Here is a 21564-nt window from a genome sequence, read left to right on the forward strand (position 1 = left end):
TCTTTCCACAGATATAGTCAATTTGATTTCTATGTGTTCCATCTGGCGAGGTCCATGTGTATAGTCGCTTCTTATGCTGTCTAAAGAAGGTATTTGAAATAAACAAATCATTTGTCATGCAGAAATCTATCATTCGTTCTCTAGCATCATTTCTATCACCAAGTCCAAAATTTCCAACTACTGGTCCTTCCTCTTTGCTCCCAACCTTTGCATTCCAATCATCAGTAATGACCAATACATCTTGATTGCATGTTTGATCGATTTCAGATTGAAGAAGTTGGTAGAATTCTTCTATTTCATCTTCACTGGCTTTAGTCGTTGGTGCATAAATTTGAATAATAGTGGTATTAACTGGGCTTCCCTGTAGGCGCATGGATATTATCCTATAGCATTGTACCTTATAGCATTGTACCTCATGACTGAACTGGATATGTTCTTTTTGATGATGAATGCAACACCATTCCTTTTCAATTTGTCATTCCCTGCATAGTAAACCATGAGGTTGTCAGATTCAAAATGGCCAATACCAGTCCATTTCAGCTCACTAATGCCTAAGATATCAATGTTGATGTGTTCCATTAAATTTTTGACAACTTCCAATTTTCCCACCTTCTAAATATTCCTTTATATTTGGTTCAGACTTCTGGGACCATCCCCTGAGCCTGCTTGGTCGGGTATTCTGTGTTGTTGTTGGCAGAACTCTTACTGTACTTCCACCCAATCTGCCATCTTGCAACATCCCCATTCTGACTCATAGTGAGTAATAATGATACAAATGTATTTATCAAATCAAAGCCTAGAAATAATTAACCATGGATTCCATGTTGTTCAGGAATTAAAGTTTATTAGATTTTCTTACGTTGCCACTGAGGGAAAGGCGTTCGTTTACCTGAATCACCTCATGACCCAAGATGGCTGCTGAAGCTTCAGCTATTATGTCTACATTTTAGCCATCAGGAAAAGGAAAGTTAAACAGAAGAACACTTTTTGGATGTTACACCTACCATTTTACTTATCCAGATGGACAGAACTTAGTAAAAGGGCTACCCCACTTGGAAATGTAGTCTTTAAGTCAGACAGTCACATGCCCAACCAGAAAAATGAGGTACTGTTGGGGCGCTGTGGGTCAATATGCTGGGCTACAAGGTTGGTTTGAATTGCAAGGTGGTTTAAGTTCACCAGCCACTCCTCCGAAACCCTATACATGGTTGCTATGTGTTGGTACTGACTCGACGGCACCTTATAACGACAACATTATATATAAAAAAAAAAAAGAAATGGATATGGGACCAACTGGAGAACTCTGCCACATTTAAGCAGGAGTCTCAGAAGGTTACTGCTTGGATTTCTCAAAGGAGATAGTTTTTTATATTGAAGTGCTCAATATAGAATAGATACCCTGCTTAAGTAAACTAATAATGTTTTGTTTTTTTCTCTCCTAAATAATTCACCTTCCAGCTTGTTCAACAGGTAAATATTCCTCATTTACTTAAATCCTCACCGGTTTAAAGGATCTACAGAAATTCCTAAATCTTATGTTTTCATTGTGCCAAGGTGTTTCCAAATGCCCGGCATTCCCAACTGAAGTGGTCTTTGCTTTGGACATGTCAAATGATGTCTCCCAGTTGGATTTTGAGAGGATCAGAGGCATTTTATTATCTCTGTTGATGAAGATAGAAATAAGTGAGAGTAACTGCCCAACGGGTGCCCGAGTGGCCATTGTTTCATACAATGCTGAAACAGATTACCTGGTTCGCTTCTCAGACTACAAGGGGAAGACTGACCTCCTGCAGACTGTTAGGAAAATCCCTCTGCAACGGTCATCTGGCCGCCGGAACCTTGGGGCCACCATGAGGTTTGTGGGGAGACATGTCTTCAAACGTGTGCGCTCAGGTCTTCTCCTGAGAAAAGTGGCTGTATTCTTTGAGGCTGGCTGGACCTATGATGCAGCTTCCATTAACACGGCCACACTGGAACTCAGTGCACTGGACATCGTTCCTGTGATCATCACATTTACAAAGGAGCACAACCTCCCGGATGCCTTGCTGGTAAGCTGGGGGACTCAACGGTGGGTGGATCTGCCAGGATATCAGCACTTACTTCTTACCCGTAAGGAGTCTGAGCATTGCAGTGGGTTAAGCATTTGGACTGCTAACCTCAAAGTCCATGGTTCAAACCCACCAATTCATCTGCAGAGAAGATATATGAGGTTGTCTGCTCCCTAAAGATTTAGTTTCAGAAACCTTAAGGAGCAGTTCTGCTCTCCCCTCATAGGGTTGCTATGGAGCAGAATTGACTTGATTGCAGTGGATTTTGCTTTTCTTATGCCTTGTTCCCTGGATGGAGCAAACAGTGAACACTGTCAGCTTCTAACGCAAAGGTTGGAGGTTTGAATCCACCCAGATGCGCCTTAGAAGAAAGGCCTGGTGATAAACGTCTTAACAATTAGCCATTGAAAACCCTAGAGAGCACAGTTCATCTCTGGCACACATGGGTCATCTTGAGTCAAAGTCCACTTGACAACAAATGACCTTTTGTTTTTCTTTTTATTATCCCTTCATCAAGGAACATATGAGGAATAAGAGTTGTTCAGGAGAAGAATTCCTCAGAAATTGATATGTATGCATGAGGGGTAGAGGTGGCATCTGGAGGTTTATTCTGTGCTGTATGCTTACAAAGGACTCCTGGTGTGGCTCTGTAGGATCAGCACTGGACTTGCAACCACAAGGTTGACAGTTCAAAACCTACCAGCTACTCTTTGGAAACCCTATATAGGGTCACTATGGGTCAGAACCGACTCTATGGCACTGAACAACAGCACAACATATGCTTATAATGGAGTCCTGGTGTGGCACTGTGAGTTAATGCACTGGACTGCAAGGCCGATTTGAACCACCAGGTTGCTGGTTCAAGCGCACCAGCCACTCCTCGGAAACTCTACATAGGGTTGCTATGAGTCAGAACTGACTTGGTGGCACTTAAAAACAACAACATATGCTAATAAATATTATTTTAGTCTCTTAACCACCCTATAAGGAAGATGTTACTGTTTATCTCTGCTTCAAGGAAAAGAAAAATTGAGGTTTAGTAAGATTAAACTCATATATCATTGAAGGTCAAATATCCAGTTAGAGGCAGATTGATATTGTCACCACATTCAGAGCCTACGCTTCACCACTGTGCTAAACCATATCCTTGGGATAATTGTATCATTGTTGCAAGTTTCTTTTTTAAAATTGGGTTGTAATCTACATACCCATGTAACAAACTAGGTAAAGTACACTACTCTCAAGTGTCTAGATGGATGGCTTTTTAAATATATATGTGGTGGTGGTGTTGTGCCGTGGAGTCATGGTGACCCTGTATAGGGTTTCTGAGACTGTAAATCTTTACGGGAGCAGAAAGCCTCATCTTTCTCCTGTGAAACAGCTAGTAGTTTCGAACTGCTGAGTTTGAGGTTAGCAGCCTGATTCATAACCACTACACTACCAGAGCTCCTTTTTATATATGTATACACCCTATAACCGAGAAATGGTTCAAAATATAGGACACTCCCAGCATTTCCTATTTCCATCACAATAAAATAGTTTGCCTATTCTTAACCTTCATATAAAGTGGAGCATACAGCGTGTACTCCTTTCTATCTGGCTTCTTTCCTTCACCATAATATCTGTTCTCCTTGTTTATCCATGTGTGTCCATCGGTAGTTTGTTCTTTTTTGTTCTGTAGTATTCCAGCCTGTCTTAAGTTGTTTGGGAAAGATTCACAAGGAGCCAGTGGTGAGAGTAGAGATAGATGATGGATTCAGGATACAAGTCCCCGTGGATTTAGCATGTACACCACAATTTATTGATCTACTCTGCAGATGTAGTTTTCTAATTGAAACTTGTGCAACATATCCTTGTAGAACATCTGAGATAGTTAATCAAATGAAGGGTGATGATTAAGAGATTCCAGGCTGTTCATGAATGTTAGGTTGAGCCATGTAATATTGCCAGTGGTCAACTGATTTTGACCTGTAAAAATGGAAATGTCATAGCGTTCAGCCTAATAACTAATGGATTCATCTGCTTCAGACCATTCAATTTTCCCTGTAAGTAGTGTGTGCAACAGAAGTGGAGGAGAGATTGTTGGTATGGGGGTGGGTATGTTCCTAAGAATTGATAGGTAAAGTTAGGATGTCTCCCACACTTGGGCAAGATGGACAAAATATCCTGGGATCTGAGAAATAAAGTAAAAAATGCAGAGGAAGGGTTCCTTGTTCACTGGTAATCCTTGGCTTGAAGGATGCTTGAACAGGCAAATGGGAAAGGATAGGTCTCAACAACTTCTTTAAAGGATGGCTAAGGACAGTACAAATAGATCTTTAGGCGGCTCAAATGGTTCGTATTAGTCTGTTAACCTAAAGGTTGGTGGTTAGAACCCACCCAGCAGCACCATGGGAGAAAGTCCTGATGTTTTGTTTCTGTAGATTGTTGTTGTTGATAAATGCAATCAAGTCAGTTCTGACTCATAGCAACCCTGTATAAGGTTTCTGAGGAACAGATGGTAGGTTTGAACTGCCGACCTTGCTGCTCAAACTGACCTTGGTGTCCAGTACATTATCCTGCAGGACTCCACAAACCCCCCTTGGAGCACTTCTTCTCTGTAAACACATCAGGCCACCTTGACAGAATCTACTCACCAGCACCTGGTACAAAGAAGTTAAATTAGAGACACAGCATTTGGCTTAGACTCTTTCTCCAGTAATTAGGGGTATTCCTGGGTCTCTTCACTTTTCTGGACCTAATTTTACTCTAAAATGGAGACATGCTATCTAGGTTTCCTTCCAAGTCCAATGATCAAGGCATCTATTTCTCATTTGAGAAGTGATTTCCAGGTAAAAAGACAAGTATTCAGTTGCTGTTGAGTCAGCTCTGACTCATGGTGACCGCTTGTGTGTCAGAGTAGAACTGTGCTCCAAAAAGTTTTCCATGGCTGATTTCTCAGAAGTAGATCACCAGATCTTCTTCTGAGGTGCCTCTGGGTGGATTTGAACCTCCAGCTCTCCTGTTAGCAGTGGAACATGTTAACTGTATATCACTCAGGGACTCCTAGGATAAGTTGCATTCCCCCCAAATGTTCATCAGTGCCATTCTATGAGAGGGAATCCTGAGCAGAGTTTGGACTTGATGCAGATATGTTTCTTGTCACAATGTTATTGCTCTCTTCGTTGTTTTAGTTTCCTAGTAAAAGAATACAATCATAAGTGAAAATTACTTGCCAGCTTGAGTATAGTTGGTCCTTTGTTCTGTCATTCATGTCTACTTTTCTCTCCATTTCTTGGACATATTCTTGCCCCAGGATGCTAGGGTCATGTTCTTTAAATTTAACAATTTAGAAAGGATGTTAAATAGCACTTGGCAAATCAAAAGTAATGGATGGCCTAATTTATGGTGACACTGGTAGGGAAAGAAACCATAAAATGACAATTCGCTTTCAAGGCCTTTGAGAAAAATCCATATTTCCTCATCATTGAGTATGTTGCAGCCTTTCACCTCCCCTATCTCTCTGCTGTATCCTTAGGGGAATCCAGTTAGGGGTGTGGGAACACTTGAGATTTTTCTTCTCCGTTCTCTGCCTGAAGGCTCCTTTTGACTATGTATGGCACTTTCGCCTTTCATTTCTATGCTATTTTATTTTTCACAACAACGCCCACATACTTCTTTTGGGAAAATGGTTGTTGTTCAGTTTGATATGATTATATAAACACATGCCCTAACTTTTCGGTTCATTTAAACACACATAGAAGCTGCTGTACATGTTGAAAATATTTGTAAGCCATCCACTGAATCATCTTAATCCTTAATGAACTGTGTGTTACAGTGTTAACACTATCTGTGCTTAAACTTAATTGAAAACTGCCTAACTGCCTTGTGCCTTAAAACAAGACTTTGACTGCCTACCCTAATGCTTTTTTAATGCTAAAAAAAGGAAAGAATTAGAGGGAAAATACCATTTTTTTGTGTGCCAGGTTTTACTTTTTTTTTAAAATAAAAAAGTCTACCATATGGTTCTTCAGTTTGTTGATCCAGCACTGTTTCAAATATTCCCACCTATTGTTTCATAATCTTCATAACCCAAAGAAAGAGGGACTTTTATGAGCCTTGTTTTAAAGATGAAGAAACTGAGACAGAGAACTTAAAATGATTTGCTCAAGATCTACAATCCCCATTATCAATGGAAGTTTAAGCTCAAAAGTTAAAAGCAGGAATTAAAAGGATTTCTGAAGTTGTAAGCTTTTTCCATGTATTAACTCATTAAATCTTTACAATAGCACTACGAGACAAGTCTGTGAGTTGGCTTTATTTCTGTTCCTGTGTTGTTGCTGTTAAGTGCTGCCGAGTTGGTTCCAACCTATAGCAACCCTGTACAGGGCTTCCAATGAGTGGCTGATGAGCTTGAACCACTGATCTTGCAGTTCAAACAAACTTTTCAGTCCAGCACATTAACCCACAGTGCCACACAAGGAATCCTGCATATTCCTCTTTAAAACAACAAGCACAAAACTCAAGGAATGGAATGTGATGTCATATGAGATGCAAAGGGAAAACAAGCAAGCAAACGAAACATCTTTAAAAGGTAAAGCAAAAACAAAAAACAAGAAAGTCAAAAACATTTGGGGGGTAACTTTTAATATTAGTATAATTTCAGAATTCAGAAAAGTTGCAATAGGATACTCCTTTTTGCAGGAAGGAAGTATTGGGTTATCCGGAAAGGCCCTGGCAGATGTCATAGCTGACCTAGTGATGTGTTCTTCACTGTTTGTTAATTCTCTGAAACCAGGATTGGCAACCCAGGGAAGAAATAAGGCAGATGAAATTTCAAACCCTGGCTTTGTCATTTATCTGAGCATATTATTTGGTACTGGAGCCTCAATTTATTCACCTGTAAAATGGGGATAAATTTACAGATGTGTTGTGGAAAACATGAGATAGTGGCTACAGGGACATCCGATACTCTCTACATATATACCTATGTAGACCATTATTACTAGCATCTTCTCATGAATGCCCTTTGCCCAACAACAATTGATTAAATTAAATAGCTTCTATTTAGAGAGCATCTATGATGTTCCAGCACATGATTTTCATGACTTGTGATTTTAACCTCTGACTAATCCAAGTGCTGTCAGGGACCAGCAACATCAGTATCACCCAGAATCTTGTGCAAAATGGCATTGTTAAGCGCCACCTCAGATCTAATCAATCAGAATATGCATTTAAAATAAGGTCCCCAGATGATGTGCATACATGTTTAAATGCAAAAAGTATTGCTCTAATAATCTTCATATAATCTACATCCCCAGATGAATTAAGTGAAGGTCAGAGGTGAAATGACTTATTCGAAACTACCTAGTTCTTGAATGTGCACTCTAATATGAGTAGTTGCTCATGGCATTCCCGTGTACTCAGTCAGAGTAGAATTGCTCAAGTTGTAATAAACTCAAAGGTAACTAACAACAACAACAACTGTTTGTTCCTAAATCTACTCTTCCACTCAACACCTTCAACCCAATGTTGGCCTCTGGTGGAAGTCCAGAACGAGTTAACTCCTTCCTGGCAGTTCAGAGGCACACTGTCAGGAACCAAAACTGAACTCAGCATGTACTATTCTCTTCCTCTGTCTCCTTGCTCTGCTTTTTCCAGTTCCCAAACCTTTGATCTCAACTTGATGCAGATCATTTCTAATGCTTCCTTCTTAGGCTCCAGTTAACTCTTCCTTCATACAAAGTGAAGCCTCCTCCCTAATATGTACTTGCCTTCTCTCTCCCTTTTGTTCAAGCCAAGAGTTTCCCTCAACTCATTCCCAGGAAGGAACATTGTACTATGACCTCTGACAGCTTAGTGTAACAGCTGAGGCACTGAATCTAATGCTGTGAGACTCTCAAGGTCAGGGGCTCATAGGAGTTTCTTAATATTGGGAACTGGGGCTTCTGAGAACTGCTCTGCAGCCCTTAGGAAAATATGCTCCTGTTTATTAAATAAAAGAGGATATTAATGCAAACCCTCTCCCCACCCGGACTCCTGTGTTAAGTATACAACTAGTCCAAACAAACTACAACTGAAGATGCAGGAATGAAGTTGGTTAAGAGAATAATCAAAAGTGCCAATTCAAACGATCTTAGCACTTTTAGCCTCAAGTGGATCATGTGGTTTGTGTAGAAGGTATGGTTTTTTTTGAGAGTTCCTTCTTCTCTAGTGCTGATGGGAACTTGCAGTAGGAATTTTGCAATGGTTTTCTCCTCTCCTCGCACTGGGGTTCCCTCCCACCCTATCTCCTTGCTTGAGTTTTTGCAGGGTTCATCTCATCTGCCTTATCAGTGACAGGTACCATGATGGCAAGCCCAAAGTCCAAAGTAATGAAATAATCATTATTACCAACTAAGTATGGAATCTTCCCCATGGAACACCACTGTGTTTCTGTGTACTTATTGCTGCCTTCTTCCCCCCTCCCCCCATTCCCAAGAACAGTAAAAAAATTTAAACAGGATAAAAAAATTGTTCTTAAGAAAAGTTTAGGAATCCTGGTATGGTGCTATAAGATAGCCCCGAACTATTAACCACAAGGTCGGCGGTTCAAATCACCAGTCGTTCCTAGGAAATGAATCAGTATGAGTTGGAACTAACTCCATGGCACTTAATAGCAACAACAAGAAAAGTTTTTTTTAAAGATGCAAATTCTGTAGTTATTGAAATCCTGTTGAATTTGGCAACTTTGTATAAGAACAACAGATTGTAGAGTTCAATGTTCTAAACTGTTCCCAGTAGAAAAGATAACAATGCTTTGAGTAAAAGCAAACACAGAAGACAGTAAGGATAGCTGTGTTAGTGACATTGACCCCTATCCTCAAACCGAGTTGAATTTATACAACTGAGGCCCAAACACAAAGCCAGTTATGACAGAGCACAGCCTAGATTCCAGATTCTGGACTCCTACCCTTGAACTATTCCTAAGACAGACGAGTATGAATTTATACAAATATGGGGCCATGTTTGAATCTGTTTCCATATTGTCTTAAAAACTCATGCAAACTCTGTGTTTTGTAACAGACTTCACCCATTGTTCTATAATCTAAAAACAGTGTAACCTAACAGCATTTTCTCAAAACTCTTTGGACAGAATCAATGTCCCTAGAGTTATTCCAAAAAGTTCTGGTGGCACAATGATTAAATGCTTGGCTGCTAACTTTTCCATAAAGGTTGTTGTTATTAAGTGCCATCAAGTCAGTTCTGATTCATAGTGACCCTGTATAGGGTTTCTAATGAGTGGCTGTTACAACCTAGGAAACCCTATAAAGCAGTTCTACTCTGTGTGGCACTATGGGCTAATGCACTGGACTGCAAAGTTGGTTTGAACCACAAGGTTGGTGGTCCAAGCTCATCACCTACTTCTTGGATACCTTATACAGGGTCATTATGAGCCAGAACTGACTTGATGGCACTTAACAACAACAACATAGGACTGTTGAGTAGGAATTGACTCAACAGCACACAACAACAACAACAGAGTTGTATCTTGGAGTTCCTGGGTGATACAAATGGTTAAGCACTTGGCCGCTAACCAAAAGGTTGGTTAGCAATCAGAGACACCTCAGAAGAAAAATTTGGTGGTCTGCTTCTGCAAAATTAGCCACTGAAAGCCCTGTGGAGCACAGGTTTACTGAGACACTCAAGGCATGGCCATGAGTTGGAATCACCTAGAGATCAATGGGTTGGTTGCTGGTTAAAGTTATCCTGGTCTCTGCATATCTCCTAGAACACTACAGTGAATCCTGATTTGAAAGTCTTCTAAATTGCTTTGTGTGGTTTCCAGTAAAGCTGAGCATTTGTCCTATCCCTGCCTATACTGTTTTCCCCACTCCTTGGTGATAAATTACATCTATTTGGTTTGGCCAATACCCAGATCTGATGGTCATGTGGAGTAGGTTTGAATGTTGAATGTTGGAAACTCTGCATTCACTCTTCATGTCAGCCTCCCCCTCTGGGAAGGAGTTCCAGCACTCCAGATGTGATTTGTGGCTACACATTGGAGGTCGGTGTTTTCCAGTTTGAGGGGGTGTGGAGACACCGGGCAGAACTCTTGAGATAACCACTGTTCACTTTTGGACCTTCAGACGTACTGTTCTTCCACCCTGAAATATGTTTTCCTGCTTCTTTGCCTGTTAGTATCCTACTCATTCTTTTCAAAGTGCCAGATGAGATACCATTATTGGCATCAGCTCCCCTTTCTCCCTTTGGCACCTTGACATGAATCCCCTCTTTGTGTGTTTCTAAAACACATCATTGGACCTCTATTTTACTTGAAAGGCATTAGTTTTTACTTCCACTTATGTTTTAAGTGCTTTCAGGTTGTGGCCATGTCATCTTTGTATCTCCACTGGGCTTGCCACGATTTTTATGTTGTAGCTGTTTGGTCGATCTTGGTGCTGTACATTTCTAACTCAGGAAAGAGAGTAGTTAAAGGCTGCTTTTGTCATAGACAGGATCCCTGGTGATGCTATAGGATAAGCGCTGGACTCCTAACTGCAAGGTTGGCAGTTCAAACCCACCAGACTGGGAAATGTGGCCAACTTGTTTCTCTAAAAGAAGAGGAAATGGTTTGCTTACATGCACTGAGATTGGCGTACATCACTTCTACCTATATTCCATTGGCTGGATCCCATTTACTTGGTCCCACCTAACTACAAGGGAGACTGGGAAATGTGGCCAACTTGTGTCTCTGGAAGAAGAGGAAATGGTTTGCTTACCGTTTGTTATATGGTACCTGTGGCTAGATTTATTATTATTTAATATTTTCCTTTTAAGTCTTTTATGTCAGTTATTAGGTAATTCTAATTGGAAAGGTTCATTTGGTTTGGCCAATCTATAGGAAGGAAGGAGATAAACAGATGTGCCACCTTCACAAAGCCTTTCCTGATTATTCCTCTTTCTTGCACTCTGGTTGTGATATGTCTTGGCTCTAAATACCAGGAATACTTTAGAAGGGCCTCTCTTATGGTATCTACCTCTTTCCAATCTAGTAGTATGCGACTTACATGACCACCTCCTTGAAGGAGTTACCTAGTCATGTTTATAACCTCTATCATACTGCATCTCTATATTATGGAAAACAATAAAGATTTATGGAATTAATGTTATTGAATTTTGCCTGTTATCCCCTTCTATCTCCACCTGACAAGTCATTGGAAATCAGAAGATCCATAGCTCATATACCTATACCAATGATAGTCCAAACTCCAAATAACTAAAAACTGTGGACCCTCTGATTCCCAATGTGTGCAAAACTCAGCTAGTGATGTGTCAGGTGGGTATAGGAGAAGGGGTTATACACAACGCACACACACACACACACATACACATATATATATGGTGTGGTGCTGCAGGATAAGCACTCGACGGCAAGGTCGGCAGTTCAAACTCACCAGTCACTCTATGGAAATCCTATACAGGGTCATTATGATTCAGAACTGACTCAATGGCACTTAACATATATATGGCGGTGGTGGTTGTGTACTGCAGAGTCAGTTCCAACTCATAGTAACCCTGTATAGGGTTTAAGATGCTGCAAATCTTTACGAAACAGAAAGCCTCATCTTTCTCCTGCTAGCACCTGTTATTTTTGAATGACTACTGACCTTGTAGTTAGCAGCTACCAGGGATCCTTAATATACACATACAATACACACACATGTATATATAATTAAACATTAATGAGAAACGGATGTGTGTGTGTTTGGATTAGAGGGATGTGACCAACAGATTCCACCTGTTCATCTGGGAGACTGAGGAGCAGCAGGACGTGGAGTATATGACCCATTGCACTCTCTGTTACGGTAAGCTTGGGCAGCATCTCTGGTCTGGTGGGTGCCTTTATAACAAGGGGAATAAATTGATCACAGGCCAGATCTGCACTCAGATGTGCATTTACTTGGCATGTACAATTTTAAAATCTAGGAAATCTATACTGAGTTTACATTTCTAATTTCTCTTAGAAACTCAGAATTGTCTTGAGAACCAGACATTGCATTCCCATGTGACCACATGGGAATGAGCCTACAGTTCCCCTACCCCTTCTTCTCACCTTAGCCCTCATCTGCTCTGCTCACAATCTGTCCTACCAGGTACTTGTAGATAGCTGACTTGTGGTTCTTGCCTTAGTAGCATCTTAGTTTGGAGGGCAGAGCACTGAATTAAGAGTCAAGAGTATTGGGTTCTAGATCTGGAGTTTCCATTGACTGGCAGTGGGATGTTGGTCAGACATTCAATGTCTCTAGGTCCCTAGACCCGTTGTTTTATCCCACAGCCCACACTTGTGCCAGAGAAAAAGCGTTCCATTGAAACCCACCCATATCTACTTCACCCTGAGCCTGAGTGAGCCTGGAAGGTGAACTTGAAGGAGGATTTAATTTTCCCTCTTGATTCACCTTGCACTACTATGAGAGTGTTAGTTGGCTCTGAGAATGCGGTCAAGTCAAATACAGTAACTGTTATTTGTAAAGTATAATTCATGAACTGCTTTCATATCCATCATCTCATTTGACACATCACCTCTCTGAACTTCAACTTCCTCTGTTGATGCTTACTGAACTCTTACTATGTGCAGACATTATGCTGAGCACTGAAATATATTTACCTCATTTTCATTTCAACTTCACAAATAACTTCCTAAGACAGATACTATTACTAGCATCATCTCCACCTGAGAAATGAGGAAACTTACACATTAGGAAGGCTATGTAATTGACCCAAGATAGTTTGTTGTTGTTCTTAAGTGTAGTTGGATTGGCTCTGACTCATAGCCACCCTCTATAGGGTTTCTGAGGCTGTAAATCTTTGAGGGAGCAGAAAGCCTTATCTTTCTCTCCCATGGAGTGGCTGGCTTGTGACTTGCAGTCCAGTGCTTATCCTATGGAGCCACCGTGTTCCTCAAGGTAGTCCGAGACAAGCTATTTATGCCACCCAGAGACTTCCATAGTACAAGGTAGAACCTAGATTTGAACCAGGCATTCTGGCTACAGAGCTCTGTTGTTGTTAAGTACAGGCTCCAATTCACAGGGACCCTACAGACTAAAATACTGTTGGGCCCTGTGCCATCCTCACATTTGTTGTTATGCTTGAGTCCACTGTTGCTGCCACTTTGTGAATCCATCTCCTTGAAGGTCTTCCTCTTTATTCGCTAACCCTCCACTTTACCAAGCATGATGTCCGTCTTAAGAGACTGGTTCCTCCTGACTGTATGTCCAAAGTACGAGAGACAAAGACTTCCACTCTCCCTTCTAAAAAGCACTCTGGCTATATGTTTGCCAAGACTGATTTGTTTGTTCTTGTAGCAGTCCATGGTACTTTTAATATTTTTCACTAATACCATGATTCAAGTGCATTGATTCTTCTATGGTCTTCCTTATTCATGATCCAACTTTCACACGCATATGATGTGATTGAAAAACACCAAAGCTTGAGTCACGTGTACCTTAGTTCTCAAAGTGACACTTTAAAACTTTAAAAAATATCTTATGCATCAGATTTGCCTAAGGCAGTATGTTTGAATGAGTGCTGTGGATCCAAACAAAAGGATGTTTTTGACAACTTCAGTTTTCCCTCCCTTTATCATGATATTGTTCATTGGTCCAGCAATGAACTCCTGGTGTGGTGCTATAGGATCAGAACTGGACTGTGAACCAACAGTCCACAGTTCAAATCCACCATTTGCTCCTCAGCATAGACTGGACAGCATATAACAATAACAATACCTCTAGCTCTAGATCTATATATATCTATAATGAACTTCTAGTGTGGCTATATACGTAGTTGTTGTCTGATACAGAACTTTTTGACTTCAACGTCTATACTGTGCTAACACTCTAACTCAGGGTTGTTTCTTTTAAAACCTTTTTGTACCATAGACCCCTTTGGCATCTGGTTTAAAACTAGAGCCTCCTCAGAATAATAGTAATGAAATACAGAGAGTTACAAAGGAAAACAACTACATTGAAAATATGTAAATATTTAAATTTTTTGATTTAGTAAAATAGATGCTTCTTTGATAACATGCTACATCCATTATCACTTTAAAGCAGTGATGAGTCTAAACAATACTGAGCTATATGCAAAACTGTAACATGATATGGGAATAGCCATGATTTCGATTGGAGAGTTAAGAGTCACATGGACTGCTATTGCTATAGTGGTTTGTTGCCTTTATGAATTTTGGAAGGAAATGCTGGATTTTTTTCATCGTTTTTTGATCCCAGCTCTAGCAATCGACGTTTTTACGGTTCACTAAGCATTCCCTGCTGTTGATACATTTACGTAATAAACAATTCATCTAAAACTCTTCTTCTATGGAATGGTAGTCAGTGGACCTGAAAATTAGGAAGTCACATGGTCTAGTGATTAAAAACATCAAATGTGGAATCAGTCTCAATTATTCCTTCTGAAAAATGGACACATTTATTCTTAGTGCGCATTGGCTTGTTAAGTCAGTACACTGCCTGGCAGCATTCAGCTGCAGTTATCCTTAGTAAGGGTCAGGAAACGTGTTTTGCTTGGAGATGAAAGCTGAGTGGGCTAATCCCGGCCTCTCCCTGTGCTTCCTCCGTAGACAAGTGCCGGCCCCACCCGAACTGTGAGCGGATTGTGTCCAGGCCCTTGGAGGTGGATGTGGACGTGGCATTCGTGGTAGACGGCTCCCACAGCGCCAGCGCGGACTCTTACCTCGGGGCCTTGAACCTGGTGGCGGCAGTGCTAGACGACCTGGAGGTGGCCGCACAGCCAGATGCGTCCCACCGCGGGGCGCGAGCAGCCCTGGTGACATACACGACTCCTGGCTTCAGGCCCGGCTCGGGGAGACCCCCAGTGATGGAGAGCTTCCATCTAACCTCCTATGGTCACAGTGCTCAGATGCAGCAGCGTGTAAATGAGGCCGCGGGCCGTCCTCCTCAGGGAGCCCCCGCCCTAGGCCACGCCCTCGAGTGGACTTTGGAGAGGATGCTTCTGGCAGCTCCACTACCACGGAAAGCTCGGGTCTTGTTTGCCATTGTGGCCAGCGAGACCAGCGACTGGGACCGGGAGAAGCTGAGGACTTTGTCCCTGGAAGCCAAGTGCAAGGGTGTTGCTCTATTTGTGCTGGTCATAGGTCTGAATGTGGGGCCCTTCGAGCTGGCTGAGCTAAACCGCGTGGCCAGCACCCCCTCTGAGCAGCACCTGCTTCACCTAGAAGGCGTCTCAGACTTAGAGGTGGCCTATGCTCTGAGATTCACAAGAGCCTTTTTCAGCCTCCTAAACAGTAAGTGGCCCCAGAAAACTGGGGGTGATAGGGTGGGGTAAAGGAGGAACTTACAACCTGGCCTGCAGGCAGATGCCCATTGCACCTCCACCTTTTATGAGGTGTGCGCAGCCCCTCAGCCTACAGTGAGCTCAGGCAACATCCACATTTCTTGAAAAACCTTCCTTAACTTTACTTGGCCTCTTTATGATTTCTTTTCCTGAACCTCTCATCTGATCACAAGTCTCCTGTATTAAAATGAGAATCATAGTCCTGCTGTGGTGCTGTAAGATAAACAGTGGGCTGTTAACTGCAAGGTTAGTGGTTCAAACCTACCAGTCACTCATTGGAAACCCTATACAAGGTCGCTATGAGTCGGAACCAACTCAACACACTCAACAACAATAACAAAATGAGAATTACAGCCTTCAAATACACAAATTCAGGCTGAAGCTGAAGAAAATTAAAACAAGAGAGCCAATGAACTTGAATATATTACACCTGAATTTAGAGACCATCTCAAGAACAGATTTGATACATTAGACACTAATGACTGAAGACAAGAAGAGTTGTGGGATGACATCAAGAACATCACAAAGGAAGAAAGCAAAAGGTCATGTAAAAGACAGGAAAGAAAGAAAAGACCCAAAATGGGTGTCAGAAAAGACTCTGAAACTTGCTCTTGAGTACAGAGAAACTAAAGTGAATGGAAGAAAGGAAGCAGTAAAAGAGCTAAACAGAAATTTCAAAGGGTAGCTCAAGAAGGCAAAATCAAGCATTATAATGAAATCTTCAAAGTCCTGGAGTTAGAATACCAAAAGGAAAGAACATGGTTCAGCATTTCTCAATTTTAAAAGCTAAAGAAAAAATTCAAACCTCTGGCTATGATATTGAAGGATTCTATTGACACCTAACAACAACAACAACATTGGCAAAATATTGAACAATGCAGAAAGCATCAAAAGAAGATGGAAGGCATAAACAGAGTCACTGTACCCAAAACAAATGGTTGATATTCAACCATCTCAAGAGGTAGCTTACGATCAAGAGCTGATTGTATTGAAGGAAGAAGTCCAAACAGCACTGAAGGTGAAAGACAAGGCTCCAGGAATTGATGGAATACAGATTGAAATCTTTCAACAAACTAATGCAGCACAAGAGGCACTCACTCATCTACACCAAGAAATTTGGAAGACAGCCTCCTGGCTAATTTGGAAAAAAATCCATATTTGTGCCCATTCCAAGGAGAAGTGACCCAATGGAATGCAGAACACCACTGGAAAATATCATAAATACCACAAGCAAATAAAATTTTGCTTAAGATAATTAAAAAATGATTGCAACAGTACATTGACAGAGAACTGCCATAAATTCAAGCCAGATTCAGAAAAGACATGGAACTATGGATACCATTGCTGACATGGATCTTGGTTGAATGCAGAGAATATCAGAAAGCTGTTTACTTGTGCTTTATTGACTATGCAAAGGCTTTCGACTGTGTGGACCATGACAAACTAAGCATAACACTGCAAAGAATGGGTATTCAATTCAAATTGTACTCATGAGGAATCTGTATAGAGACCAACAGACAGTCACTGGAACAGAACAAGGGGATACTGAATGGTTTTAAATCAAGAAAGTTTTGTGCCAGGGTTGTATTCTTTCACCATATTTATTCAATCTGTATGTTGAGCAAATAACCCAAGATTGTATTATATTAGAAGAAAAACATAGCATCAGAACTGGAGGAAGATTCATTAATAAATCCTGCGATATGCACATGATATAACCTTTCTTGCTGGAAACAAAGAGGACATCATATATTTACTGATGAATATCAAAGACCACCATTTTCAGTATGAATTGCAGCAACAATGGGCTCAAATGTAATAATAATTGTGAGGCTGATGCAGGAGTGGGTAGTGGTCACTATGAATCGGAACTTACTTGATGGCAACTAATAACAACAACAATTTGAGAGCTGGAAAGATTTATACATTTATTCTAGTCCTAGCTCTGCCATTAACTAGCGGTTACCCTAGTAAAGTCAGTGAATCTCTCTGAACTGTGGTTTCCTTATCTTTGCAGGGGGTGGTGGAGAGAATAATTGGAATGACTACTGGCTAATGATTCTTTGAGGGAGAAGCAGGATAAGGAATCACTCTTTTAGTCTGTTTTACCTTCATTTTAATTTCTGTATGTTTTGTTGTTAGGTTCTATTTTTTAGCATTCTTTTATATTGTGGTTTTTATTTTATATTATTTAATTATCTATTATGATCAATATTTTATGCTTTTATTTTATTTTGGTTTGGTTTAATTGAAATTTGACTTTATATTTTGTGCTTCAGTTAATTTTGAGCCTTAATGAATAGTGTGGTTTTAAAAATGTTTTATTCATGCTTATTTGATTTAATTTCTGGTTTCACATTATTTTTGTCTTATTTAATCTGCTTTGATCCCTTATTTCATTTTATTTTTAGGTGAAACAAACCAGTACCCACCTCCAGAACTCACTGTTGAATGTGGGGGCCCCAATCGTGGGGACACTCTGCTGCAGCCACTCATGCCTATGGAGAGGTAGGCTCAAGGCAGAGCTGAGCTTGTTCCACAGCCCCACCCACAGACAAGAAACCAGCAGCCTACCTTCGCAACATACAGCCAATGGCATGCAGGGAAATTGCACCCCTGTCCTAACATCTGACTCCCATCTTTTACATAACTTGACCATAACACCAGCTCAAAAATGCAACTCTGGCTCATTAGCCTTTTTTTTAGCACGTTATGACACCACTACATGAGAATGACAAGTGTACCTTCCTTTCTTTCACTGATGAAAATTCGTCTGTGATGTGCTCAAAATAATTTATTTTGTTTCTTCTCTTCCTACATTCAGTGGAGAGAGACCATACATTTTGCCTTGACCCATGGATGGTCTCAAATATGAAAGTATTCATTTTAACTTGCTGATTGATCTCTCAGAGCTGATGATGGGACACTGTAATGGTTCATAGAAACTGCTCAATAGCTCCCCCTTCTCAGGTGGTGCCCAGGGCATGTGTCATGCCTGCCATACCTTAGATAAAACTTTTACAGGAAATGGTCCCTAAAGAAAGGTCACAGGCAAAGCCAGTCATTGACTTGACCTAAACTCCTGGAGTTGAAATGCTCATTAGTTTGATAATCCTGTATAGTCTTTTTTCTTTAGTTAAAAAGTAGTACACGGATATTACTTAAACATTTCTAATTATTTAAGAACACCTAAGTTTATAAAAGCAAAATATGGAAAATTCCCATTCCATAATACCAACCCATCGTCTAATATCATGCCCCACAAGTATCCCCTGGATAGAGTATCATGCCCTCCAGAGCTTTTAATTCTGTATATGATATACCAGGGAACTTCAAAAAGTTAGTGGGAAAATTCCATTATCTTTTCGTTTCAATTTTCCTTGAACTTTTTGAAGACCTCTTATATTAAGTATGTGCAGAGACATATAAACATATGCACACACACAAATGTGTGGTCTTCTGTTATTTTTTTTTTTTAATGACAATGCTAAACATATTATTCTGATATTTATCCAGAAAGCCTCCACAAACCCAAGACAATAGCTGATGCAGTAATAGAGCTTATTGAAGGTGTGGTTCAGCAACATCAAATGGAAGGTAAATTTCTCAGGCCTTAGGAAGTCTGACACTGATTGTTTCTCTACAGGTTGTCCACACGCCAGTTTAACATGTCTACCTTTGCTGATGATTTGGAAGCACTTGAAGCAACTGACATTTTTCTAGAAGAAGCCATGACAACGTCTGTAACTCAACAAGAAACACTTGAAAATTATTATGATGAAAAGCACAAATATAACTCTGCTAAAAATGAACTAGAAACCCCAGCAAAACCAGAAGAAACAGGAAAAGAACTAAATTTAAGCACCACCTATGGTAAATACCTTGCTTTCTTAAACTAAATTTACCCTTTTCATCTTTATATTTTTTTTTAAAATGCCTACACACTGAACATTAGTATGCCAATTGTGACTTTTTGTTCACCTTCCTTCTAAATTAAAAAATTCATGTAAGGAGTTAAATTAAGAAAACTTAAAAAAAAAAAAAAAAAAGCCAGCTGTCATTTGACAGTCAAACTGGAGCTGGTAGCAAGTTTTTCAGGGAGTAGCCAGAGGCAGATCCTATAAAGTGTCCATCAAAAGAAGCAGAAACATCATCAACCATTGTTTGCAGAAGTGATGAACATACTCCTGACCTTGAGGAAAAATGTTCCCTTGAGACAGGCTCGTTCATCTGTAAGTGGCCCCATGCGTTCTGACCAAGTTTAAGCACCGTTGTGGATAGATATACTGGAAGAAAGATGAGCTGTGAAGATTTAAAGCCTAGAAACCCTACACAGGGTTGCCATGAGTCGGAACCGACTCAACGGCACCTAAACACAACAAGGGTAACATTGATTTTGGATTAGAGCACATAGTAATTTAAATGACATGTTACTTAGCCCATGTGACTAATAAATTAAGAGAACAACAGTGAAAGTGTTAAATAAAACTACATGAACTTAACTCTGAAGGTTTTTAAAGGCAGAGAGAGAAAACTGAAAGAGTTTCTAGTGAGTAGTGTGGTCAGTCCTACTTAGATTAGGTGAGAAATAATTGCCCAGAGGTTTGAATATACATAGATGGTTCTTCATCTTTGGCCACTAACTACGTAATCTTGGGAAAGTTTTTTTAATCTCTCTGTGGCTGTTTTCTGTAAAATGAGGATTGTATGAATACTACCTCAGAGGTTGTTCCTGTGTTTGCTACACATAGTACAAACCCACCAGCCACTCCTTAGAAACCCTATGCAGGCTCACTATGAGTTGGAAGTGACATCATAGCACTTAACAAGAACAGCAGCAACAAACATGATATCTTAGCTGTTAAGATAGTACATGTTACTTCTTGATTCTTGATAGACGTAAAAATATGCAATTCTAGCAGGAACAATAATATTCCACCACCTTGGGGTAAAAATTAAGCATAACTTGCCCTATTGGTTACTATGCTTTCTGCATAGACTCTCCTCAGGCAATCTTTAGTAAGGCAGGCCTCACCCCAAACCAATTCAATCAGAATTTCTAGGTGAGGGACTTACACAGGATTTCACTGAGCAATTAAGAACTGCTGTTAGAAAAATAAGGCATCCTTTCTCATAAAATCAAAGTAAAAGAGATAAATGACTGTCCTCTAATTAGATTCCTGGTGTGGCGCTGTGGGTTAATGTGCCAGACTGCAAAGCCGTTTGAACTACAAGGTCGGTGGTTTAAGCTCACCAGCTGCTCCTTGGAAACCCTATACAGGGTCGCTATGGTTCTGAATCGATTCGATGGCACTTAACAACAACAATCAAATTCCATTTGTAGACTAAAATTGAAGTCTGAAAGATTCAAGGAACTGACTCCGAATACTTCCCACCACACTGCTCTTGGGCCTCTTCAGCTCCCTCTCCCATTGTATTAATGTTGTTGTTATTGTTATGTGCCTCGGAGACTCACAGTGACCCTGTACAGGGTTTCTGAGGCTGTAAATCTTTACAGGAGCAGAAAGCCTTATCTTTCTCCCGTGGAACACCTGGTAGTTTCAAACTGCTGACCTTGAGGTTAGCAGTCTGATTCGTAACCACTACGCTACCAGATCTCCTTGTTGTTAGGTGCCATCAAATTGATAGTGACTCATAGCAACATTATGTGCCACTGAATGAAACACTGCCCCAGTTCTGCACCAATCTCACAATTGATGTTGCAATTGAGCATATTGTTACTACCACTGTGCTAATCCATCTCATTGGGGTCTTCCTCTATGTCGCTGATCCTCTGCTTTATCGAACATAATGTCCTTCTTCAGGGACTGGTCTCTCCTGATAATAAGTCCAAAGTATGAGAGCTCTGGTAGCGTAGTGGTTACAAATCGGGCTGCGAACCTTAAGGTCAGCGGTTCGAAACTACCAGCTGCTCCGCGGGAGAAAGATGAGGCTTTCTACTCCCGTAAAGATTTACACCCTCGGAAACCCTGTACAGGGTCGCTATGGGTCGGACCCGACTCGATGGCACTTAACAACAACAACAATGAGAGATAAAGTCTAGCGTTCTGGCTTCTAACAAGCATTCTGGCTGTAATTCTTCTAACACAGTTCTTTTGGCAGTCCATACCATACCTGACCCAAACCATGGTATTTTCAATAACCTCATATGGATGCGAAAGCTGGA

At 40.6% G+C, this 21564-nt stretch overlaps 1 protein-coding gene across 1 annotated transcript in view; it reads left to right on the forward strand.

Annotated features, from left to right (window-relative positions):
• Positions 1-21564, forward strand: part of LOC102833485 (collagen alpha-4(VI) chain-like) — a 171475-nt gene that overhangs the window by 129251 nt on the left and 20660 nt on the right. The window contains exons 31-36 of the mRNA XM_006846632.1: positions 1459-1470; positions 1555-2048; positions 11785-11875; positions 14644-15327; positions 17789-17885; positions 19024-19250. Of these exons, the coding sequence (XP_006846695.1) occupies positions 1459-1470; positions 1555-2048; positions 11785-11875; positions 14644-15327; positions 17789-17885; positions 19024-19250 (1605 nt within the window). The remainder of the gene's footprint in view (positions 1-1458; positions 1471-1554; positions 2049-11784; positions 11876-14643; positions 15328-17788; positions 17886-19023; positions 19251-21564) is intronic.

This window comes from Chrysochloris asiatica, unplaced genomic scaffold (assembly GCF_000296735.1).
Source record: "Chrysochloris asiatica unplaced genomic scaffold, ChrAsi1.0 scaffold00028, whole genome shotgun sequence".
NCBI classification, from domain to species: domain Eukaryota; kingdom Metazoa; phylum Chordata; class Mammalia; order Afrosoricida; family Chrysochloridae; genus Chrysochloris; species Chrysochloris asiatica.